The sequence below is a fragment of the Protomyctophum bolini genome (genome assembly GCF_963924005.1).
Source record: "Protomyctophum bolini genome assembly, chromosome: 11".
NCBI classification, from domain to species: Eukaryota; Metazoa; Chordata; class Actinopteri; order Myctophiformes; family Myctophidae; genus Protomyctophum; species Protomyctophum bolini.
In genome coordinates, this window is record NC_137872.1 from 1208866 (window position 1) to 1235960 (window position 27095).

General features: G+C 48.1%; 1 protein-coding gene across 1 annotated transcript in view; it reads right to left on the bottom strand.

Annotated features, from left to right (window-relative positions):
• Positions 1-275: 275 nt before the first annotated feature.
• Positions 276-27095, bottom strand: part of unc80 (unc-80 homolog (C. elegans)) — a gene marked incomplete at both ends in the record, with an annotated part of 117814 nt that continues 90994 nt past the window's right edge. Inside the window, 14 exon segments of the mRNA XM_080776437.1 lie at positions 276-496; positions 3540-3705; positions 4288-4472; positions 6784-6990; positions 9009-9132; positions 9634-9759; positions 11217-11340; positions 17848-18069; positions 18523-18741; positions 19313-19411; positions 21327-21497; positions 23080-23176; positions 25145-25283; positions 26024-26158. Of these exon segments, the coding sequence (XP_080632563.1) occupies positions 276-496; positions 3540-3705; positions 4288-4472; positions 6784-6990; positions 9009-9132; positions 9634-9759; positions 11217-11340; positions 17848-18069; positions 18523-18741; positions 19313-19411; positions 21327-21497; positions 23080-23176; positions 25145-25283; positions 26024-26158 (2235 nt within the window).

The window sequence follows — 27095 nt, forward strand, 5'->3', positions numbered from 1 at the left end:
GGAGAGAGAGGGGGGAGAGGGAGAGGTCAGAATGGGGTTAATCAGACCAGTGTGTGTCCAGTGGAAACCTGGTATGATCTGATCTCAGGTCAGAATGGGTTAATCAGACCAGTGTGTGTCCAGTGGAAACCTGGTATGAATCTGATCTCAGGTCAGAATGGGGTTAATCAGACCAGTGTGTGTCCAGTGGAAACCTGGTATAGAATCTGATCTCAGGTCAGAATGGGTTAATCAGACCAGTGTGTGTCCAGTGGAAACCTGGTATGAATCTGATCTCAGGTCAGAATGGCTTTAAGGAGCGTCCTCTTACTCTCCTCCTGGTCCTCCTCGTCCGTACGGCTCAGTGTGTCCTGGGACGGCTGGCGGGACGGCTGGCAGCTCTCCTGCTCCCACACGGTGCCCGTGCCCGTGTTGGAGCGCGACATGGTGGCCAGGCTGAGGCGGTACGCAGACGTGGAGGTGCCTACCGTGCTGATGGACGTCTTGCCTTGGTACGCTGAGGGGGGGGGGGGGGTACAATACAATATTAGTGTTATAAATATTACAATATTACTAGTCAATACCTTGGTACGCTGAGGGATCAATACAATATTAGTGTTATAAAATATTGCAATATTACTAGTCAATACCTTGGTACGCTGAGGGATCAATACAATATTAGTGTTATAAAATATTGCAATATTACTAGTCAATACCTTGGTACGCTGAGGGATCAATACAATATTAGTGTTATAAAATATTGCAATATTACTAGTCAATACCTTGGTAGGCTGCTGGACCGGAGCAGGGCCGTGCAGAGAGCACTGGGGGGGCAGGGGCTCAAACCCCAGAAAAGGGCACACGTGTGGGCACGCGTAGCGCGCCGATTTTTGGGGGTGGTCTTTTTGTGGAGTCCGTCCCTTGTGCCATTTCATGTCATTGGACAGTAAAATAAGCAATTATGTTCTCATAAGGGTCGATTCATACTCCTATTTTAGAGCCGAATAAAAGTTGGTTCGGCTCTGTAGAGCCTACAATGTGACGTCATTTGAGGTTCGGGGGGGGGGTGGGGTACCGTCCTAAAGTCGGCTCTTCGGTGCTACTGAAATTTTCTGACGAGCCGAAATCATTTCGGCACTACAGCGCCGAAACAGGAGTATGAATTAGGGCTGTCAGTTCACCTCTATAATCCAATTCGAATTTCATTGCTTCATTATTTGTAATTTTCGAATATATTCGAATATTTACAGTGTTTATTTTAGCTCATATTTAGCCTATAATAATACACAGATTGACGATGCACGTTCTGTCCACTAGAGGGGCCCCCCTTCCAAACGACAAAACAGTACTTTCAGCCCATGTAATAATGGTTTTCGGCACAAAATAGCGTTTAAACTGTTGTTTTATTGAGCACAGTGCACTCAGCACGGTAAGATTGTTGTCTGTCTATAGTGCAAATGCATTTTACAGTGAACGTTGTATACTTCTGATACAGTATAGTCTGAGTAGTGAGTAGGCTAGTCAGGAATCATGAACAGGACATTTTCTTTTTTCTTTTTAAACAGAATGCTGTCACGATGAACAGGCCATCATTAGTAAATAGCAATGAAGATATATAGAGAAGAAGCCTATATTTTGCGCTAAAGTAATTGTTGAATAACACATAAATGTAGGTTTTAAGGCTAGAATGGCATTGTAGTGGACTATAGTGAGAGGCGAGATTGTCTTTCCTTCATTGCGGGACTGCAGGACTAGTCTGGAGATAGTTAGTCGTGGATGATCAGCTTCAGACAGTCAGTGTTTTGGTTCGTACCTGGAGTTTTGCATTATCTCCGCTGTGCACAGCAGCACAGGGGAACTGTCTTTAATATATCCATGGTCGTTTTCAGTTGCTTTCCATGTGCAGGCTACCATGTGTTTGTTTTGGTAATAGCCTACTGCAGGCGCAGCCATGCTGATTCACGTAATCGCGTAGGACAAAATGAAACCAGCCGGACCAACGTTAATGGTTTAATGCACGTAGGACCCGCATTTTCAAACTGTCCACAATTTGCGACAGACTCGACGGTACTAATAAAACATGCGAGTGATTCTTCTTAGTTGCAGCGCGCTGTGCGACTGTGCGTGTGTGCATGCGTGCAGAGGAGGGAGGAGGTGACGAGGCGCGCGTGTGTGCGTGCGTGCAGATGGGAGATTTCACAGCGGTAGATTCGTTACTCAATCCATTTAGTGAGCGGATAAAATAACATAAAACAAAATAAAAATATTAAATAGAATTAATAAATGATAAAAGCTCCATTCGAATGGCAATTTTAGCTTTCGAATATATTAATTTTTTTAAATATTTGAATTTCTTTCATATTATGAAATTCGTTCTGACAGCCCTAGTATGAATCGGCCCTTAGTCTGCAACTAAAACTAACTGATGGCAGGTTAAAAGATAATTCATTATGATAGTGGAATTATCATTACTGATGCACTTATTCCCCCACACAAGCCCATATTGGCCCCCACACAAGCCCATATTGGCCCCCCACACAAGCCCATATTGGCCCCCCACACAAGCCCATATTGGCCCCCCACACAAGCCCATATTGGCCCCCACACAAGCCCATATTGGCCCCCCACACAAGCCCATATTGGCCCCCCACACAAGCCCATATTGGCCCCCCACACAAGCCCATATTGGCCCCCACACAAGCCCATATTGGCCCCCCACACAAGCCCATATTGGCCCCCCACACAAGCCCATATTGGCCCCCCACACAAGCCCATATTGGCCCCCCACACAAGCCCATATTGGCCCCCCACACAAGCCCATATTGCCCCCCCACATAAGCCCATATTGGCCCCCCACACAAGCCCTTATTGGCCCCCACATAAGCCCATATTGGCCCCCCACACAAGCCCTTATTGGCCCCCACATAAGCCCATATTGGCCCCCCACACAAGCCCATATTGGCCCCCACATAAGCCCTTATCTGGAGAGAGAGAGAAATTTGGAATATACCTGTAAATGTCCTCAGGTCTAAATGGGTTTTAAAACGTTGAGAAGACGCTGCTGAACCCGTCTGTATACCTGAACTGAACCTGTCTGAACCGGTCTGAACCCGTCTGTATACCTGAACTGAACCTGTCTGAACCCGTCTGAACCCGTCTGAACCGGTATGAACCGGTATGAACCCGTCTGAACCACCTGTCTGACCCTCTGAACCGGTCTGAACCAGTCTGAACCGGTCTGAACCGGTCTGAACGGGTCTGAACCGGTCTGAACGGGTCTGAACGGGTCTGAACCGGTCTGAACCTGTCTGAACCGGTCTGAACCGGTATGAACCTGTCTGAACCTGTCTGAACCGGTCTGAACCGGTATGAACCGGTCTGAACCTGTCTGAACCACCTGTCTGACCCTCTGAACCGGTCTGAACCGGTCTGAACCGGTATGAACCACCGGTCTGAACGGGTCTGAACGGGTCTGAACCGGTATGAACCCGTCTGACCCCGTCTGAACGGGTCTGAACCGGTCTGAACCGGTCTGAACGGGTCTGAACCGGTCCGTGTACCTGAGCCGCTGTGCACGGCCTCCTTGAGGATCTTCAGCTCGTTGTTGAACTCGGCGAACAGCGAGCTCTTGCAGAGCGGCCGCGGGATGAAGCGGCGCTCCAGCTGGTCGGCGATGTGGTGACGAGCCGTGATCTCCTCCTGGGACTCGGCCGGCTGGGTCAACAGCTGCAGCGCACGCACACACACACACACACACACACACACACGCACACACACACACACACACACACACGCACGCACGCACGCACGCACGCGCGCACGCACGCACACACACGCACACGCACGCATGCGCACGCGCACGCACACGCACACGCACACGCACACGCACACGCACACACACGCACGCACGCACGGACGCACGGACGCACGCACGCACGCACGCACGCACACACATGCATACACACACGCACACACACACACACACACACACACACACACACACACGCACATTTGAAATGTTTATTTACGTCCACATAATGAGAAGTACAGGAATACCTTGTTACTGTACAAAGGACATAAACACTGCCAGTGCAGTTTGACAGTGGGAGAGCAGCCAGTTACAACGTGCATGGACTGCAAAGCATCGTTACATATGCGATGTCCCCGCGCTGCGGAGCGGACCGTTGCCCCGTCGGCTAGAATGCTGTCGGAAAATAGTCCGCCTCCCTAAGATACTAGCACTTACCTTGCACTTTATGAAGATACTATCACTCACCTTGCACTGTATGAAGACACTCTAGCACTCACCTTGCACTGTATGAAGGGCCTGAGCAGGACAAATATGGGGATTCGGGTCCGCACTATGAAGTCGATGAAGTCCCAGAAGGCCAGGCCGCCCACCTTCCTCAGAGCCATCTCCTTGACCTGCAGACTGAGCCGGTACCACTGGTTCCCCAGGGAACGCTCGAAGCACACCAACACCACCTTCAGCGCTGAGAGAGAGAGAAAAGGGCACGTTTTTTTAACCCATTCTGACCTGAGATCAGATTCATACGAGGTTTCCACTGGACACACAATGGTCTGATTATTATCCCATTCTGACCTGAGATCAGATTCTAAAAATGTCAGTCGTTCTTCGATTTTTTTCAAAAATAGCAGACCTACAAGCTCGTAGCGCGCCACTCGGTGGCGCGCTACGAGCTTGTAGATCTGCTATTTTTCAATAGCTAAAGCATGACATGATGCTATAACACCAAAATGGGTTCCCGTTCAGAATGGGTTAATGTATTTCTTCTTTGAAATGTATTTGTTCGGCCCCAAAATATTCTGTTTGTTTGTCACGATTTGGTCACGATCCGAGTCGGCTTTGTTCGAGGCTTATACAGATCTTTAAATAATTTATTTTTTTGAAATGTCTATGGGGAAAGTGCATGGGGAATTGTTTCCTGGGTCATGGAAGGAGGCGGAACTGTGACACTCTAGTCTACAGTGTCCGACTTCGTTTTGAGTCGATATAAATATGATATATGTTGTTTGTAGCAGCCAGGCACAATTGCTCAGAGTCAGACGAAATACGACATTTGAACTCAGGCCGCTTGTTATTTCTTCACGTTGTCATTACCTATAGAGCACCGAAGTCTGACGTCACTTTCAGTAGAGGGCGTCAGTCCCCAGGTTCATGTATTATTTTAGTTGCATTGAAATCGCCATAGGAGGATTTTTAGATTGCTTCATATAAGAACTGTGTTTGAAAAATAAACATGTCACCCCGGCCGCTTCACTCATGTGGATATGAAGAATCAACTGACTGAGAGAAAACGCTATCGTTACTGCTACTGAATTAGTTAGATTTTCGCTAGAAGCAGACTGTGTCATTATATGAGTGACTGACTGTTGCAAACAATACAGAGACACCTCCCTGACAATAACGATACAGAGACACCTCCCTGACAATATAACGATACAGAGACACCTCCCCGACAATATAACGATACAGAGACACCTCCCTGACAATAACGCCGAGACAGCTTGTTCATTTTTGGACCACAACGCTTATAGTAGACGATATTAAGATCACCCCATGTTATTCTCCATAGAGAAATTACTTCCGCGTACCAGGGGGGGAATGGAAGGGATGAGCGAGTGACGTCAGGACTTCGGTGCTCTATAGGGGGAAACATTATAGGCCACACGTGTATGGATAAGGAGCACATCCACTTAACAGGTTTCAAATTCTATTTGAGCCGACGGAGAGACAGATCTCATTCCAACAGCTGGACCTCTCGACGCTGAAGCAGAGGTACAGTGAGGCCATGCGGGTTCAGAGTTGACTAGTGAAATGCAAATGAGCCATTGACTGGAGCAATGCCCGTCTCCAGGCTGTCAGAAGGTGTGAACGTCACTGCTCGAGGGTCATTTTAGCCAAAAAGTAACAAAAATAAAATGGCTTGTGGACTCGGCTAACCCCTCTCTGTGGAGGTCTTTATACCCAGATAAGCAGCCTGGCTGGTGGACTCGGCTAGCCCCTCTCTGTGGCAGCGGTGGCCCAACGGTTTGCGGGGCGGTCTTGATATCGGAAGGTCGCTATAGTTCGTATCCCCGGACCGGCACGTTAAAATTACCACCGCTGAAGTGCCCTTTGAGCAAGGCATTGAACCTCTACCATGAAATGTTCTATGAGCAGGGCCTGGCTGTAAACAAGTTCTTGAGCTTAGTCCAGTTACCCTGGGTAAACATGGTACCTTCCCTTTCCTTAGTCCAGTTACCCTGGGTAAACATGGTACCTTTCCTTTCCTTAGTCCAGTTACCCTGGGAAAACATGGTACCTTTCCTTTCCTTAGTCCAGTTACCCTGGGTAAACATGGTACCTTTCCTTTCCTTAGTCCAGTTACCTTGGGAAAACATGGTACCTTTCCTTTCCTTAGTCCAGTTACCCTGGGTAAACATGGTACCTTTCCTTTCCTTAGTCCAGTTACCCTGGGTAAACATAGTACCTTTCCTTTCCTTAGTCCAGTTACCCTGCAGGGTAAACATGGTACCTTTCCTTTCCTTAGTCCAGTTACCCTGGGTAAACATAGTACCTTTCCTTTCCTTAGTCCAGTTACCCTGGGTAAACATAGTACCTTTCCTTTCCTTAGTCCAGTTACCCTGGGTAAACATGGTACCTTTCCTTTTCTTAGTCCAGTTACCCTGGGAAAACATGGTACCTTTCCTTTCCTTAGTCCAGTTACCCTGGGTAAACATAGTACCTTTCCTTTCCTTAGTCCAGTTACCCTGCAGGGTAAACATGGTACCTTTGCTCACCCAGATAAGCGGCCTGGCTGGTGGACTCGGCCAGCCCCTCCCTGCGCAGGTCCTTGCCTGTGTCGCCCGGCGTGGAGCAGTGTGCGGGCGAGGCGTCCAGCATGAAGTTCTTGGTGCGCGAGGTGGAGATGATGCGCGGCGGCAGCAGGATGTTGATCACCGTCTGCAGCAGCAGGAAGACCTCCGGCTGCTCCAGGTGGGGGCTGTCTACACAGGGGACACAAAGCAGGAACCATCGTCTTATTGGTTAGGCTGTCTGCACAGGGACACAAAGCAGGAACCATGGTCTTATTGGTTAGGCTGTCTGCACAGGGACACAAAGCAGGAGCCATCGTCTTATTGGTTAGGCTGTCTGCACAGGGTAAAGGGTGTTTATCTGTACCTTTGGGTAAAGGGTAAAGGGTGTTTATCTGTACCTTTGGGTAAAGGGTAAAGGGTGTTTATCTGTACCTTTGGGTAAAGGGTAAAGGGTGTTATCTGTACCTTTGGGTAAAGGGTAAAGGGTGTTTATCTGTACCTTTGGGTAAAGGGTAAAGGGTGTTTATCTGTACCTTTGGGTAAAGGGTAAAGGGTGTTATCTGTACCTTTGGGTAAAGGGTAAAGGGTGTTATCTGTACCTTTGGGTAAAGGGTAAAGGGTGTTTATCTGTACCTTTGGGTAAAGGGTAAAGGGTGTTATCTTTACCTTTGGGTAAAGGGTAAAGGGTGTTATCTGTACCTTTGGGTAAAGGGTAAAGGGTGTTATCTGTACCTTTGGGTAAAGGGTGTTATCTGTACCTTTGGGTAAAGGGTAAAGGGTGTTATCTGTACCTTTGGGTAAAGGGTAAAGGGTGTTATCTGTACCTTTGGGTAAAGGGTAAAGGGTGTTATCTGTACCTTTGGGTAAAGGGTAAAGGGTGTTATCTGTACCTTTGGGTAAAGGGGTAAAGGGTGTTATCTGTACCTTTGGGTAAAGGGTAAAGGGTGTTATCTGTACCTTTGGGTAAAGGGGTAAAGGGTGTTATCTGTACCTTTGGGTAAAGGGTAAAGGGTGTTATCTGTACCTTTGGGTAAAGGGTAAAGGGTGTTATCTGTACCTTTGGGTAAAGGGTGTTATCTGTACCTTTGGGTAAAGGGTGTTATCTGTACCTTTGGGTAAAGGGTGTTATCTGTACCTTTGGGTAAAGGGTAAAGGGTGTTATCTGTACCTTTGGGTAAAGGGTAAAGGGTGTTTATCTGTACCTCTGGGTAAAGGGTAAAGGGTGTTATCTGTACCTTTGGGTAAAGGGTAAAGGGTGTTATCTGTACCTTTGGGTAAAGGGTAAAGGGTGTTATCTGTACCTTTGGGTAAAGGGTAAAGGGTGTTATCTTTACCTTTGGGTAAAGGGTAAAGGGTAAAGGGTGTTATCTGTACCTTTGGGTAAAGGGTGTTATCTGTACCTTTGGGTAAAGGGTAAAGGGTGTTATCTGTACCTTTGGGTAAAGGGTAAAGGGTAAAGGGTGTTATCTGTACCTTTGGGTAAAGGGTAAAGGGTGTTATCTGTACCTTTGGGTAAAGGGTAAAGGGTAAAGGGTGTTTATCTGTACCTTTGGGTAAAGGGTAAAGGGTGTTATCTGTACCTTTGGGTAAAGGGTAAAGGGTGTTATCTGTACCTTTGGGTAAAGGGTAAAGGGTGTTTATCTGTACCTTTGGGTAAAGGGTGTTATCTGTACCTTTGGGTAAAGGGTGTTATCTGTACCTTTGGGTAAAGGGTAAAGGGTGTTATCTGTACCTTTGGGTAAAGGGTAAAGGGTGTTATCTGTACCTTTGGGTAAAGGGTGTTATCTGTACCTTTGGGTAAAGGGTAAAGGGTGTTATCTGTACCTTTGGGTAAAGGGTAAAGGGTGTTATCTGTACCTTTGGGTAAAGGGTAAAGGGTGTTTATCTGTACCTTTGGGTAAAGGGTAAAGGGTGTTATCTGTACCTTTGGGTAAAGGGTAAAGGGTGTTATCTGTACCTTTGGGTAAAGGGTAAAGGGTGTTATCTTTACCTTTGGGTAAAGGGTAAAGGGTGTTATCTGTACCTTTGGGTAAAGGGTGTTATCTGTACCTTTGGGTAAAGGGTAAAGGGTGTTATCTGTACCTTTGGGTAAAGGGTGTTATCTGTACCTTTGGGTAAAGGGTAAAGGGTGTTATCTGTACCTTTGGGTAAAGGGTAAAGGGTGTTATCTGTACCTTTGGGTAAAGGGTAAAGGGTGTTATCTGTACCTTTGCTCCCAGAGCCGACAGTCAGAACAAAAGGAATGAGCAGGTTAAGCAGCATGCCCTCCCGCCTCTCCTGATTGGTGAACGGTGAGATCACGTGACCCAGAGGGAAGTCATCCTTCAGAGCCTGCGTCCAATCAGAAGAAGAGCAGCTTTAGCCCGCGTTAAAAGGGACAGTTCACTACTTTACACGTGTTAATGTATGGTATTTCACTTCATCACACCTTTACACATGTATGTTTAAGGGATACCGGTATGTCACTTTAAAGAAAGACTTAGCTAATTTTATCGTCTAGTCTACTCAGGCTTATGTGTTGCTTGATTCAGTAGTTAGACATCTGATATTCATTTACTGTTTTTCATTTACCGTTTTCATTTAGATAGACGATAAAATGACCAAAAGCTTTTTCGAAAGTGAAATATCCCCATGAATTAAAGTAAATTAAAAGCACGAAATTAAACACTTGGCTGTGTGCGAGTGCGCGTAAGAACCTTCATTGTTGTGGAACGTACGAATGAGAATGTATATAGTGCTTGTACCTGTATCTGCATCAACCAATGAGAATGTAGGTGGTGTACCTGTATCTGCGTCAACCAATCAGAATATAGTTTTTTTTTTTTTTTTTACCTGTATCTGCAGAGCGACCAATCGCACCACGGCCGTGCTGAAGGGGAGGGGGGGGGACAGGTAGGGGCTCAGGTGGAGCAGGGGCAGCCCATCGGCTACACTGGACGGTCCCACCACGCCCATTACCTGAGGACACACCCACAGACCACACCCATTACCTGAGGACACACCCACAGACCACGCCCATTACCTGAGGACACACCCACAGAACACGCCCATTACCTGAGGACACACCCACAGGACACACCCATTACCTGAGGACACACCCACAGACCACGCCCATTACCTGAAGACACACCCACAGACCACGCCCATTACATGAGGACACACCCACAGACCACGCCCATTACCTGAAGACACACCCACAGACCACGCCCATTACCTGAGGACACACCCACAGACCACGCCCATTACCTGAGAACACCCCACCAAACACCCCCACAGACCACACCCATTACCTGAAGACACACCCACAGACCACACCCATTACCTGAAGACACACCCACAGACCACGCCCATTACCTGAGAACACCCCACCAAACACCCCCACAGACCACACCCATTACCTGAAGACACACCCACACGCATGCACATGATTCTAATTATATTGATACCTACTGTAGGGTCACGATTCCATTCTAATTATATTACGAGCCTACGATTCAACGATTGTTGAGATTGAATATTACGATTTTCTTTTTGCGATTCCCCCCCCCCCCCCCCCCACAATATAAAGTCGATGCAGCCAGATAACGTCAATAAGTATTTCTGACATGGAAAAACATCTAAATAAATACAATGAATTAATGAATTAATTCGTTAATGAATAGTTTTTTCAGTAAGAGTAGTCTTAAGCGGATGTCCAAAGCCCAACACACACACACCGGGTGTGCAGTGACGCGGCACAGGCGTTAGCCGCGCTGGAAAATAGAACGGTGGCGTGGCGGAGCGTCAGGCGAGGCGTGAACACGCGTCGGACACCGCCGCCGCCGGTGTGCAGGGATAGGTTCATTGAAAATAACGGAGGGAGGCGGCTGTTTTGACGCGCGGCGTTCGCAGACGGTGTGTGAGGACCTTAAATGTGTCTATGCATGTGTGCATGTCTGTGTTGTTGCATAGCTATTGTTGCGAACGCAATGAGCACTTACTATGAGACCTAGCAGATCATGTCTGTCTGTCTGTGTGTGTGTCTGTGTGTCTGTCTGTCTGTCCCGCTATCCAAATATGGAGTGTGTTGCATCAGCAATCACTCAGCTCCATATATGGGCACAAAAGGGGCCAGGTCCACTCAGCTCCATATATGGACACAAAAGGGGCCAGGTCCACTCAGCTCCATATATGGGCACAAAAGGGGCCAGGTCCACTCAGCTCCATATATGGGCACAAAAGGGGCCAGGTCCACATATACAGTAACAGCGGGACAGACACACAGACAGACAGACAGACATGATCTGCAGGGTCTCAGCTGCGTTCGCTTCCCGCGTTTGCGCGTCTTACTGGTATTAGTGTGTGTGTGTGTGTGTGTGTGTGTGTGTGTACGCGTATGTGCGCGTGCACGCGTGCGTGCGTGTTCCATCCTGTACCAGGTTGACGCAGACGTTGATGAGCGAGCGCAGGTGTGGGAGAAAGGAGATGATTGGCTGACGCTGCAGTGTCAGACAGATGCCCTCGATGAGACTGCTGGCCGCCTCCCACTCCACCTGTCTCCTAGACACACACACACACACACACATTTAACATCTTTATTTGTATTCACATTTTACAATAAATTTCTTGAACACAAACAATAGTGGATGCGCAAACTTGAGAAAACTCTACAACAAGTGCTTCAGGTTACAGATTACGGGTACAGGAAGCATCGCCTTCTCCATATATGGCGACTGCCAATTATTGCAGACACTGAACAGAATTTTGACGATGGCTGATCAGCTCTCGGCTTATTGGGGCATGCCTGCAATCTGCAGGCCCCTCACCACTGATTTATGGACATTACCGAGGCTTCCAAATATGAACACAAGTAGTTGAATGCCTCTTCCAGACTGTGGTCAAATGCACATGCCACTTCCAAAATGGTCACTTCACACACACACACACACACACACACACACACACACACACACACACACACACACACACACACACACACACACACACACACACACACACACACACACACACACACACACACACACACACGCACGCAAACAGAAGCAAGCGTCTGGTGAAAATGTCAGTCTCCCACATGAGCCACGATTGGATAAAATTGGCACCCCGACCTGGGAATGTGTTTTCTGTTACCTGTTAGGCTGTTACTACAGTGCTGGAGAGAAATGGAGGACAAACACTATAATGTCTGCAATGCTTTCTAACCCAATACTGTAAAGCTACTCATGGAGTGCCGTGATCTTCTTTCATGTGTTTATGATGTGACATTATAGTACATTAGTCATTAGAGCCCTTGGCGTGGTTGTAATGTGCAATCATGTCTTCCCTTTGTATTTATAGGGTTTCTTCCTGGAGGCTGAAACCTTGACAGTCAAACGTGCCAATGAAAAATAACTGTGACATAGTGACATCACAATATCATCACAGGAGACCACCTACGCTACTGCGATGTGTCACGCGTGCACAGTACACACACGCACACACCACAGTGACAGCACTTGTTTGCACATTTTCGGGACGAATATCTGAGCGAATGTCGGAACACGGAATAAAATAATCAATGTCAATCGTGTTTTTCACACGAATACACACAACAATGTTGTAGCATTGAGATTAGCTGTGACTCTGTCCATGGTGCTGAAGTCATGTTGTAGCATTGAGACTAGCTGTGACTCTGTCCATGGTGCTGAATTAATGTTATAGCATTGAGACTAGCTGGGACTCTGTCCATGGTGCTGAATTCATGTTGTAGCATTGAGACTAGCTGTGACTCTGTCCATGGTGCTGAAGTCATGTTGTAGCATTGAGACTAGCTGTGACTCTGTCCATGGTGCTGAATTAATGTTATAGCATTGAGACTAGCTGGGACTCTGTCCATGGTGCTGAATTCATGTTGTAGCATTGAGACTAGCTGTGACTCTGTCCATGGTGCTGAAGTCATGTTGTAGCATTGAGACTAGCTGTGACTCTGTCCATGGTGCTGAAGTCATGTTGTAGCATTGAGACTAGCTGTGACTCTGTCCATGGTGCTGAAGTCATGTTGTAGCATTGAGACTAGCTGTGACTCTGTCCATGGTGCTGAAGTCATGTTGTAGCATTGAGACTAGCTGTGACTCTGTCCATGGTGCTGAATTAATGTTGTAGCATTGAGACTAGCTGTGACTCCAAGAACCAAACTCCGCACCATGGGGGACCGGGCCTTCTGCTCAGCTGCCCCTCGGCTGTGGAACGCCCTCCCCGACCACCTGAGAGCACCACAGTCCGTGGACGTTTTTAAAAAGGGACTAAAGACTTTCCTTTTTAGTAAGGCATTTGCCCAGTCGGACTCTTAAGCTGCCCTGTTTTTAACTGTTTTATTCTTATTTTTATTTTACTTTTTAATCTGTAGCACTTTGAGATTTGCTTCAAATATAAAGTGCGTTATAAATAAAATGTATTATTATTTTTAATTTATTGACTCTGTCCATGGTGCTGAATCCATGTTGTAGCATTGAGACTAGCTGTGACTCTGTCCATGGTGCTGAATTAATGTTGTAGCATTGAGACTAGCTGTGACTCTGTCCATGGTGCTGAATTAATGTTGTAGCATTGAGACTAGCTGTGACTCTGTCCATGGTGCTGAATTCATGTTGTAGCATTGAGACTAGCTGTGACTCTGTCCATGGTGCTGAATTCATGTTGTAGCATTGAGACTAGCTGTGACTCTGTCCATGGTGCTGAATTAATGTTGTAGCATTGAGACTAGCTGTGACTCTGTCCATGGTGCTGAATTAATGTTGTAGCATTGAGACTAGCTGTGACTCTGTCCATGGTGCTGAAGTCATATTGTAGCATTGAGACTAGCTGTGACTCTGTCCATGGTGCTGAATTCATGTTGTAGCATTGAGACTAGCTGTGACTCTGTCCATGGTGCTGAATTCATGTTGTAGCATTGAGACTAGCTGTGACTCTGTCCATGGTGCTGAAGTCATGTTGTAGCATTGAGACTAGCTGTGACTCTGTCCATGGTGCTGAATTCATGTTGTAGCATTGAGACTAGCTGTGACTCTGTCCATGGTGCTGAAGTCATGTTGTAGCATTGAGACTAGCTGTGACTCTGTCCATGGTGCTGAAGTCATGTTGTAGCATTGAGACTAGCTGTGACTCTGTCCATGGTGCTGAATTAATGTTATAGCATTGAGACTAGCTGTGACTCTGTCCATGGTGCTGAAGTCATGTTGTAGCATTGAGACTAGCTGGGACTCTGTCCATGGTGCTGAATTAATGTTGTAGCATTGAGACTAGCTGTGACTCTGTCCATGGTGCTGAAGTCATGTTGTAGCATTGAGACTAGCTGTGACTCTGTCCATGGTGCTGAAGTCATGTTGTAGCATTGAGACTAGCTGTGACTCTGTCCATGGTGCTGAATTCACCAGTGATATGACAGTAACTTAATTGGATTCAGACAGCACCATTAGAGTTGTTTCAATCCAAGCTTTGTAGCTAAATTCAGTCATATTAAGTTTAGCAGGAGGACCAGTGCCAGGAGGAAAATAAAAGACATCTTTCATGTCCCTATTTTGGAATATCATTATAGATAAGTTTCATGTATACATTTTGATTAATTTAAAATAAAAAAATGTATAAATCTTCTATGGCACAAAAAAATTTCAGATCCGCCATATATAAAATATATTCATTAATTTGGATGGAAGTCAGTCACTGCAGCCGGAAGAACGCTCTTCTATACTTCCAACATTTCCTCAATTTGGGCGCCAAAAGTTTTCTCTCGTAGAGTTCTGGCAACGGCGGTAGTGACGACAGCAACTTAAATCATTTTGGGCCGGGAACCCCTTTTGATGTTATAGCATCATGTCGTGCTTTAGCTATTGAAAAATAGCAGATCTACAAGCTCGTAGCGCGTGGCGCGCTACGAGCTTGTAGGTCTGCTATTTTTTGAAAAATCGAAGAACGACTGACATTATAGAAACATAGCTTTTTCAGAAAGCTGTCAGGATGTAGAAGAACATTTTTTGAATCTGATCTCAGGTCAGAATGGGTTAAATCAAAGCCTCCGTCCTCTTCTTCTTCCCCCTCCTTATGTGCTCAGGGGGGGGGGGGGGGGAGCGGCGCCCACCTGAGCGTGGCATCTTGTACCTGAGCGTGGGCATCTCGTACCTGAGCGTGGGCATCATCTTGTACCTGAGCGTGGGCATCTTGTACCTGAGCGTGGGCATCATCTTGTACCTGAGCGTGGGCATCTTGCACCTGAGCGTGGGCATCTTGTACCTGAGCGTGGGCATCTCGTACCTGAGCGTGGGCATCTTGTACCTGAGCGTGGGCATCTCGTACCTGAGCGTGGGCATCTTGTACCTGAGTGTGGGCATCTTGTACCTGAGCGTGGGCATCTTGTACCTGAGCGTGGGCATCTTGTACCTGAGCGTGGGCATCTTGTACCTGAGCGTGGGCATCTTGTACCTGAGCGTGGGCATCTTGTACCTGAGCGTGGGCATCTCGTACCTGAGCGTGGGCATCTTGTACCTGAGCGTGGGCATCATCTTGTACCTGAGCGTGGGCATCTTGTACCTGAGCGTGGGCATCTTGTACCTGAGCGTGGGCATCTCGTACCTGAGCGTGGGCATCATCTTGTACCTGAGCGTGGGCATCTTGTACCTGAGCGTGGGCATCATCTTGTACCTGAGCGTGGGCATCTCGTACCTGAGCGTGGGCATCTCGTACCTGAGCGTGGGCATCTCGTACCTGAGCGTGGGCATCTTGTACCTGAGCGTGGGCATCTTGTACCTGAGCGTGGGCATCTCGTACCTGAGCGTGGGCATCTTGTACCTGAGCGTGGGCATCTCGTACCTGAGCGTGGGCATCTTGTACCTGAGCGTGGGCATCATCTTGTACCTGAGCGTGGGCATCTTGTACCTGAGCGTGGGCATCTTGTACCTGAGCGTGGGCATCTTGTACCTGAGCGTGGGCATCTTGTACCTGAGCGTGGGCATCTTGTACCTGAGCGTGGGCACCTTGTACCTGAGCGTGGGCATCTTGTACCTGAGCGTGGGCATCTCGTACCTGAGCGTGGGCATCTTGTACCTGAGCGTGGGCATCTTGTACCTGAGCGTGGGCATCTTGTACCTGAGCGTGGGCATCTTGTACCTGAGCGTGGGCATCATCTTGTACCTGAGCGTGGGCATCTCGTACCTGAGCGTGGGCATCTCGTACCTGAGCGTGGGCATCTCGTACCTGAGCGTGGGCATCTTGTACCTGAGCGTGGGCATCTTGTACCTGAGCGTGGGCATCTTGTACCTGAGCGTGGGCATCATCTTGTACCTGAGCGTGGGCATCATCTTGTACCTGAGCGTGGGCATCATCTTGTACCTGAGCGTGGGGCATCATCTTGTACCTGAGCGTGGGCATCATCTTGTACCTGAGCGTGGGCATCATCTTGTACCTGAGCGTGGGCATCTTGTACCTGAGCGTGGGGCATCATCTTGTACCTGAGCGTGGGCATCATCTTGTACCTGAGCGTGGGGCATCTTGTACCTGAGCGTGGGCATCTTGTACCTGAGCGTGGGCATCTTGTACCTGAGCGTGGGCATCATCTTGTACCTGAGCGTGGGGCATCTTGTACCTGAGCGTGGGCATCTTGTACCTGAGCGTGGGCATCTTGTACCTGAGCGTGGGCATCATCTTGTACCTGAGCGTGGGGCATCTTGTACCTGAGCGTGGGCATCTTGTACCTGAGCGTGGGCATCTTGTACCTGAGTGTGGGCATCTTGTACCTGAGCGTGGGCATCTTGTACCTGAGCGTGGGCATCATCTTGTACCTGAGCGTGGGCATCTCGTACCTGAGCGTGGGCATCATCTTGTACCTGAGCGTGGGGCATCTTGTACCTGAGCGTGGGCATCTTGTACCTGAGCGTGGGCATCTCGTACCTGAGCGTGGGCATCTTGTACCTGAGCGTGGGCATCTTGTACCTGAGCGTGGGCATCTTGTACCTGAGCGTGGGCATCTTGTACCTGAGCGTGGGCATCTTGTACCTGAGCGTGGGGCATCTTGTACCTGAGCGTGGGCATCTCGTACCTGAGCGTGGGCATCTTGTACCTGAGCGTGGGCATCTCGTACCTGAGCGTGGGCATCTTGTACCTGAGCGTGGGTCATCTTGTACCTGAGCGTGGGCATCTTGTACCTGAGCGTGGGCATCTTGTACCTGAGCGTGGGCACCTTGTACCTGAGCGTGGGCATCTTGTACCTGAGCGTGGGCACCTTGTACCTGAGCGTGGGCATCTCGTACCTGAGCGTGGGGCATCTTGTACCTGAGCGTGGGCATCTTGTACCTGAGCGTGGGCATCTTGTACCTGAGCGTGGGCATCATCTTGTACCTGAGCGTGGGCATCATCTTGTACCTGAGCGTGGGCATCTTGTACCTGAGCGTGGGCATCATCTTGTACCTGAGCGTGGGCATCATCTTGTACCTGAGCGTGGGCATCATCTTGTACCTGAGCGTGGGCATCATCTTGTACCTGAGCGTGGGCATCTTGTACCTGAGCGTGGGCATCTTGTACCTGAGTGTGGGCATCTTGTACCTGAGCGTGGGCACCTTGTACCTGAGCGTGGGCATCTTGTACCTGAGCGTGGGCATCTTGTACCTGAGCGTGGGCACCTTGTACCTGAGCGTGGGCATCTTGTACCTGAGTGTGGGCATCTCGTACCTGAGCGTGGGCATCTTGTACCTGAGCGTGGGCATCTCGTACCTGAGTGTGGGCATCTCGTACCTGAGCGTGGGCATCTTGTACCTGAGCGTGGGCATCTTGTACCTGAGCGTGGGCATCATCTTGTACCTGAGCGTGGGCATCTTGTACCTGAGCGTGGGCATCATCTTGTACCTGAGCGTGGGCATCTTGTACCTGAGCGTGGGCATCATCTTGTACCTGAGCGTGGGCATCTTGTACCTGAGCGTGGGCATCATCTTGTACCTGAGCGTGGGCATCTTGTACCTGAGCGTGGGCATCTCGTACCTGAGCGTGGGCATCATCTCGTACCTGAGCGTGGGCATCATGTACCTGAGCGTGGGCATCTCGTACCTGAGCGTGGGCATCTTGTGGATCTTGTTGAACATGCGGTCCAGCCTCTTGAGGATGAGGATGAGGGCGGGCCGCACCGCCTCGGCCGACCAGTCCGTGATGGGCAGCATCTCCGTCACGTAGCGTCGCAGGCCGCGGCTCTCCATGGTCAGCGTGTCGTACGGCGCCAGCTTCAGCAGCGCATGGGCGATCTCCGCCAGCCTGTGGTTGGGGGTATGTGCATGTATATATATATATTATTCTTTTTTTTCTTTTTTTTTTTACAATTTTATTTATACATTTTCAGGTTTTTAACCCATTTTTACCCGAGATCAGATTCTAAAAATGACAGTTTTCTGAAAAAGCTATTGTTTCGATGTCAGTCGTTCTTCGATTTCTTAAAAAATAGCAGACCGACAAGCTCGTAGCGCGCCACTCGGTCAGCTATTTTCAGCATGCAAGTGTAAAAGGACTTATACTGGATCTCTTGTCCACTACTAGTCCCTTCCTAACATTTTAGTCTAGTTTTTATTTGTCTAAGAAATTGTCAGTAAATTTAGTCTTAATTTCAGTCATCGTAGCTTAATTTTCATTTAGTTTCAATTTGTTTTTGTCAGTGAAAAACTTAGTTTTAGTCGACGAAAACAACACTGGCACACGCACACACACGTGTACCTCATGTGGGACTTGATGTCGAGCAGCTCCAGGGCGATGACTCGCGGCTCTCCGGCGACGTTCTGCAGGATCTTGAGGCGCGGGCCGCAGTGCTTGTAGAACTCCGTGCAGACGTTGAGCAGAGACTCGCGCGGGCGCCGGAACTCCTCGCGGGCCATGCGCTCGTCCAGCTCCTCCCGGGGCACGCCCTGCCCCTCCTCCAGGAGGTGGAGGTTGTCCCTGCACGCACGCACGCACACGCATGCACAGATTGCACGCACACGCATGCACACACAAAGCCATTAATACACCAATCTGGGAACTGAATCTGTTTTCATCCACCAAGTACATTTGGTTAAGTACAATATTTGTACTTAAAATGTCAATACCTTTGTTCTTCTACTCATTTTGAAAATAAAATATTTTTTTTGAAACAATTTGTAAAATGTTTTGGAAACAAAGAAGTATAGTGTTGGAAGTGTGTATAGAGGAATCTAATATGTCTAAAACTATTTGTTACATTTTGATGCCAATACTTTTATTATTTTTACTCAAGTACATTTTGAATTCCGGACTTTTACTTGTAAAATAGTATTTCTACTGCATATAGTGCAGTATTGATACTTTTTTTTTTAACCCACCACCACCGGAACACACTCATCATAACGTCACACACACACACACACACACACACACACACACACACACACACACACACACACACACACACACACACACACACACACACACACACACACACACACACACACACACACACACACACACACACACACACACACGCGGGGCTGACCTGAGGTTGGGACCTCCTGACATGGTGTGGTTGGCCGTGGAGGTGGCGCCGCCCTTGTGGCCCTGATCACAGCGGGACATCTGGGGGGCCGTCATGGGTCTGTTGGGGGAGGGAGGGGAGGGGGGGGGGGGGGAGGGGAGGGGAGAGGGGGGGGGAGGAGTTGATGATGGAAGCAAACAAACGACAGATTGTCATGCCAAGACCAAGCTATCATAATTCAGTATTTTAGCTGTGACGTGAGCGCCCCCTCCTGAGATACTTCCGGGTCCTACTTTTGTGTCGCTTGTGTGTCCCCATAGAGTTATACTGTGTCCCCATAGAGTTATACTGTGTCCCCATAGAGTTATACTGTGTCCCCATAGAGTTATACTGTGACGCTCTGTCGGACTAAATCTGAGACGAAAACAACCACGAAAGTCTCATTTTACCGTTTTCCTCGCAACAACAAAGCTGCGTTGCTCTCCCAAATCTGGCTGTGACAGGCCGTCTGCCCCACATGGAATACTATCGCCATTTTATTTTATTGTGTCAACTAAATCCTCATTAATGCAAACTAGATTCAACATACTCAACCCTGCACACATTCTAAATATGCCCCCGAAATATTTTACCGAGCAAATGGAATAATAATGATAATAATTGTCTTTATTGTCTCCGCATCATATATTTTTGTTGTCATGGACACTTGTACAAAACATTAATAATTCAACTCGAGTTGGAAGCATTTAAGACCCATTTTAACCCTCAATAGCCTTTCTGAAAAATAACGTCATTGTAAAAAGATTCACGCGTTTAGATATTCTATTTACAATGAGATGCGGACGGGAGCTGGTGCCACTTGGACCCGGACGTAACGTAGCACTACAAAATGACGGACTTAAATACTGAATACATTCCCATTGCAGTCAGAACTGCAGCATCACTCCCCCTAATCTTCCGCCGTAGTCTGAAAACCCACCTTTTCAGACTCCATCATGGCCCATAGCACTTACCCCACCCCCTTAGATAGCATTTCTGTAGACTTAGATAGCATTTGATAACAGACTTATAGCATGTTATGTAGACAGCACTATAATTGCATTGTATGTAGTCATAGCACGTCATAGTACATATGTATAGCATAGTATAGTATATATATAGCATATATGTATAGTTTCATTATATAGATATGCCACTGTTACGTTCTTAGCTTACGCATGTTTCATGATAAATGCTTTTTATGTGATGTATTCCTTGCTTAATGTAAGTCGCTCTGGATTAAGAGCGCCCTAGCCAGCCGGGGCGCCTGATGGAGGGGAAAGGAACTGGTTGGAATAACGTGTTCCTTCCATGCGTCCAACCAGGGAAACTCCCCCCTGTCAGGTGTAAAGGAGCAACTTGGACACTCAGGCATGAAGGAAGCATGAGTTCAAGTCCGTTGCTCTCCCCTTGTCCCCCATATATGGGGACTAGGTTGCTCTCCCCTTGTCCCCCATATATGGGGACTAGGTTGCTCTCCCCTTGTCCCCCATATATGGGGACTAGGTTGCTCTCCCCTTGTCCCCCATATATGGGGACTAGGTTGGTGGAGGGTGTGTAGAGCCCAGGATCACATTAGATAATTGACACATGGGGTGAAAAATGAGTTACAAAATCGTGGGATAAAAATTATAAAAAAAAAAAAAGAGTGTCTTAATGCCTAAAATTTTAATTGTAAATTGTATTGGGGCAATAAACTGATATTCCCAGTGGTGCGTGTGTGAGTGCACCAACCGTGTTAGAGACTCTAGGGCCCTATTTTGCATGTCTTACCAGGTCTTATGACTTAACTTAAGACCTGGAGGCGTGGCCAATGCTGTTTAGCTTACTTTTGAGTGGCCAAACAGCAGCGACCACACCCCCAGGTCTTAAGTGTAACGTTTTAAGTGTGTGTGTGCGTGCGTGCGTGTGTGTGTGCGTACCATGCGTGCGTGTGTGCGTACCATGTGTGCGTGTGTGTGTGCGTACCATGTGTGTGCGTGTGTGCGTACTGTACCGTGTGAGCGTCTCAGAGCTGTACAGCAGCGCCTGCAGCGAGGTGGCGAGGGCAGCGATGGCGGCGATCTCGTCTCTGGCGGCCGAGGCCGTCTCCATGGTGACCGTGTTGCTCTTCAGCTTCTGGAGGAAGCAGGGAACCAGAGCCTCCAGCACCATCAGCATCTGGAGACTGCACACACACACACACACACACACAATGAACCAGAGCCTCCAGCACCATCAGCATCTGGAGACTGCACACACACACACACACACACACACACACACACACACACACACACACAATGAACCAGAGCCTCCAGCACCATCAGCATCTGGAGACTGACCACACACACACACACACACACACACACACACAATGAACCAGAGCCTCCAGCACCATCAGCATCTGGAGACTGACCACACACACACACACACACACACACACACACACAATGAACCAGAGCCTCCAGCACTATCAGCATCTGGAGACTGCACACACACACACACACACACACACAATGAACCAGAGCCTCCAGCACCATCAGCATCTGGAGACTGCACACACACACACACACACACACACAATGAACCAGAGCCTCCAGCACCATCAGCATCTGGAGACTGCACACACACACACACACACACACACACACACACACACACACACACACACACACACACACACACACACACACACACACACACACACACACACACACACACACACACACACACACACACACACACACACACACACACACACACACACACACACACACACACACACACACACACACACACACACACACACACACACAATGAACCAGAGCCTCCAGCACCATCAGCATCTGGAGACTGACCACACACACACACACACACACAGGACCATCAGCATCTGGAGACTGACCACACACACACACACACAATGAACCAGAGTCTCCAGTACCATCAGCATCTGGAGACTGCACACACACACACACACACACACACACACCACACAGACACACACCACACAGACACACACAGACACACACACACACACACACACAAACACACCACACCACACAGACACAGACAAAGACACACACCAGACACAGACACAGACACAGACACACACCAGACACAGACACAGACACAGACAGACAGACAGACACACACACACACACACACACACACACACCACACAGACACACACACAGACACACACACACACACACACCCACACACACACACACACACACCCACAGACCCACAGACCCACACACACACACCCACACACACACCCACACCCACACCCACACACACACACACAGACCCACACACACCCACAGACCCACACACACACACCCACAGACCCACACACCCACAGACACACACACACACACACACACACACACACCACCGACACACACCCACACCCACACACACACCACACCACACACCACACCCACACCACACACACACAATGAAAGCACTGACAATTTTTGCGAACGCAGTGAGCACTAACTATGAGACCTAGCAGATCATGTCTGTCTGTGTGTGTGTCTTACGTCACCATGACTCAGCCATAACCATATAAGGAGTCCCGAAAGCAGCTATACGTCCAAAACCCAAATATGTACGAGCTGCGTTCGCTTCCCGCGTTTGCGCGTCTTACTTGTGATATCAAGTGTGTGTGTGTGTGTGTGTGTGTGTGTGTGTGTGTGTGTGTGTGTGTGTGTGTGCGTGCGTGCGTGCGTGTGTGTGTGTGTGTGTGCGTGCGTGCGTACCTCCTGAATGATTCCGGGGCGTAGGCCACTACAGTCACACACAACTTGATGGCCTCGCTGATGGAGAAGGCCAGGTCCTCGTTGCCGTAGCAGAAATCTGAAACAATAGAGCACCGAAGTCTGACGTCACTTCCAGTAGAGGGCGTCAGTCCCCAGGTTCACCAGTAGAGGGCGTCAGTCCCCAGGTTCATGGATTTGTTTAGTTGTATTGAAATCCCCATTGAGGCGATTTTAGATCGCCTCATATAACAAGTGTGTTTTAAAAATAAACATGTCACCCCGGCCGCTTCACTCATATGGATATGAAGAATCAACTGACTGAGAGAAAACGCTAATGTTACTGCTACTGAATTTTCGCTAGAAGCAGACTGTATCATATATGAGTGACTGACTGTTGCAAACGATACAGAGACACCTCCCTGACAATAACGCAGAGACAGCTTGTTTATTTTTGGACCACAACGCTTATAGTAGACGATATTAAGATCACCCCATGTTATTCTCCATAGAGAAATTACTTCCGCGAAACAGGAGGGGAATCGTCGGGATGAGCGAGTTACGTCAGGACTTTAGAACCAGGGGGGGAATCGAAGGGATGAGCGAGTTACGTCAGGACTTCGGTGCTCTATATGGAACATTGTACTACTAAATACAGTACAAGTACCGCAACATTGTACTACTACAAATGTACTTTAGTTACTTTCCACTACTGCATGTTTTGTGTGTGTGATGTTTTACCCAAGGAGCATATTATATTTTATAACAGTACTAGAAATCAAACGTTTCTATAGTACCTCTATAGTCTAGAACAAAAAGCCAAATCAAATATGATGTAAAATAATCAGTCAAAATAAACTTGACATTTTATTACATTAAACTTGTGTACTCATCTCATTCAGTTGTGAAAACAGAAAAGAGTATATATATTTATTTATTGATTTGAATACTTTAATAACAGGCTTTGGGCCAATAAGCCCCTATAATAAGCCCCTATAGAGCGTCGCAGTCCCTCCCCCTTTCAGAACGACGAGTGGCCCAGGAAATGAAATGCAATGCATTTCTCCCATAGGATTTTCTTTAAGTATTTACTTAAAGACGGTTACGCCGCGGACAAAGCCAACTGGGATCGTGACAAATCAACACAATATTTTGGGCCGATCAAATCATTAGAAAGAAGAAAATAAAGACAGGAGACAACACTATTTATTTTGTTTTTCGTCTTATAAATTATTTGATCGGCCCCAAAACATTGTGTTCATTGTCATGATTTGTCACGATCCGAGTTAGCTTTGTCCGCGGCGTAACCGTCTTTAAATAAATACTTAAAGAAAATCCTATGGGAGAAATGCATTGCATTTCATTTCCTGGGCCACTCGTCGTTCTGAAAGGTGGAGGGACTGCAACGCTCTATAGGGCCTGTCCTATAGGCTTGTTTCCATTGTGGTCCTCTGTATAATATCGGAATCGGTCAGAGTCGGTATCGGAAGAATATTTGACCCTGCAAATAATCGGAGATCGGATATCGGTCATAATTTCATAATCGTGCACCCCTAATTATATTAGTATTATTAGTAGTATTATTAGTAGTATTATTATTAGTATTGCCTCCCCCTGGCCAGCCGGGGCGCCTGATGGAGGGGAAAGGAACTGGTCTCTATACTGCCTCCCCCTGGCCAGCCGGGGCGCCTGATGGAGGGGAAAGGAACTGGTTGGAATAACGTGTTCCTTCCACGCGCTACGTCCAACCAGGGAAACTCCCCCCTGTCAGGTGTAAAGGAGACACTTGGACACTCAGGCATGAAGGAAGCATGAGTTCAAGTCCGTTGCTCTCCCCTTGTCCCCCATATATGGGGACTAGGTTGGTCTCCCCTTGTCCCCCATATATGGGGGGACTAGGTTGGTCTCCCCTTGTCCCCCATATATGGGGACTAGGTTGGTGGAGGGTGTGTAGAGCCCAGGATCACATTAGATGATTGACACAGGGGTGAAAAATGGGTTACAAAATCGTGGGATAAAAAATATATTAAGAAAAAATATATATATATTATTAGTATTAGTATTTTACCGAGGGAGCGTAGAGGCTTCTCTGCCTTCACCAGCTCTCCAGCCTCCAGCGCGTCCTCGGTCTCCCCCTCCAGAGAGACCAGCAGGTCAAACAGACACTGGGCCGACACCCCTTTAGACAGACCGGTGCTGGTGCTGGTCTGGCATGATGGAAACACAACACTGGTTATAAGACATGTTTTACTGGTCTGGCATGATGGAAACACAACACTGGTTATAAGACATGTTTTACTGGTCTGACGTGATGGAAACACAACACTGGTTATAAGACATGTTTTACTGGTCTGTCATGATGGAAACACAACACTGGTTATAAGACATGTTTTACTGGTCTGACATGATGGAAACACACCACTGGTTATAAGACATGTTTTACTGGTCTGGCATGATGGAAACACAACACTGGTTATAAGACATGTTTTACTGGTCTGGCATGATGGAAACACAACACTGGTTATAGGACATGTTTTACTGGTCTGGCATGATGGAAACACAACACTGGTTATAAGACATGTTTTACTGGTCTATTATGGACGGACGTATTGATTGATTGATCATTTTTATGTCACATCTTTGTGTGTGTGAGTGTGAGTGTGTGTGTGTGTGTGTGTGTGTGTGTGTGTGTGTGTGTGTGTGTGTGTGTGTGTGTGTGTGTGTGTGTGTGTGTGTGTGTGTGTGTGTGTGTGTGTGTGTGTGTGTGTGTGCGTGCGTGCGTGCGTGCGTGCGTGCGTGTGTGTGTGTGTGTGTGCGTGTGTGTGTGTGTGCGTGTGTGTGTGCGTGTGTGTGTGTGTGTGTGTGTGTGTGTGTGTGTGTGTGTGTGTGTGTGTGTGTGTGTGTGTGCGTGCGTGCGTGCGTGTGTGTGCGTGTGTGTTGACCTTACGGTGAACTCGAGCAGCGGAGCCACGCTGGCGAACAGCTGCAGTACGAAGGGCTTCCTGTGCAGAACGTAGAACTGCCGGCAGCAGAACTCGATGCCCTGCCTCAGCAGAGGGTTGCTCTCGTAGTCGGCGTACACCTGGTGTGGAGATTAGACACGTTTGACGCACAGCGCAAATTGTGACAATCTCAAAGGCGTAAGTGAAATGAAAAAGACGTTTTTCACACTTTTAGACCATATCCGTGGTCATCATATGGGCATACCCAACAATGGATGCCAAAAAAAAATGGGAAAATTCTCATTTCTGTGTTTTTATATCAAAAGGTCCATAAAAACGATTGTTTTATTTATTTATTAAAACGAAAACGTGCTGCGTGATGACGTGTAGAGGTACACATCGATAAAAGCCAATAAAAATGAAGCTCACCCGTTTAATTCCCCATATCTGCGCCTCCGTCCAACACAGCTGCTACTGATTGCAGATTACTCCGTTTTTATTCCCATTCAAGATAACATCCAGACAGTGTATTACTCGGTTTCAACTTAATCAACACTGACCTGTAGCATGGTGGTGAACAGGGGATCCACTGACCTGTAGCATGGTGGTGAACAGGGGATCCACTGACCTGTAGCATGGTGGTGAACAGGGATCCACTGACCTGTAGCATGGTGGTGAACAGGGGATCCACTGACCTGTAGCATGGTGGTGAACAGGGGATCCACTGACCTGTAGCATGGTGGTGAACAGGGGATCCACTGACCTGTAGCATGGTGGTGAACAGGGGATCCACTGACCTGTAGCATGGTGGTGAACAGGGGATCCACTGACCTGTAGCATGGTGGTGAACAGGGATCCACTGACCTGTAGCATGGTGGTGAACAGGGGATCCACTGACCTGTAGCATGGTGGTGAACAGGGGATCCACTGACCTGTAGCATGGTGGTGAACAGGGGATCCACTGACCTGTAGCATGGTGGTGAACAGGGGATCCACTGACCTGTAGCATGGTGGTGAACAGGGGATCCACTGACCTGTAGCATGGTGGTGAACAGGGGATCCACTGACCTGTAGCAT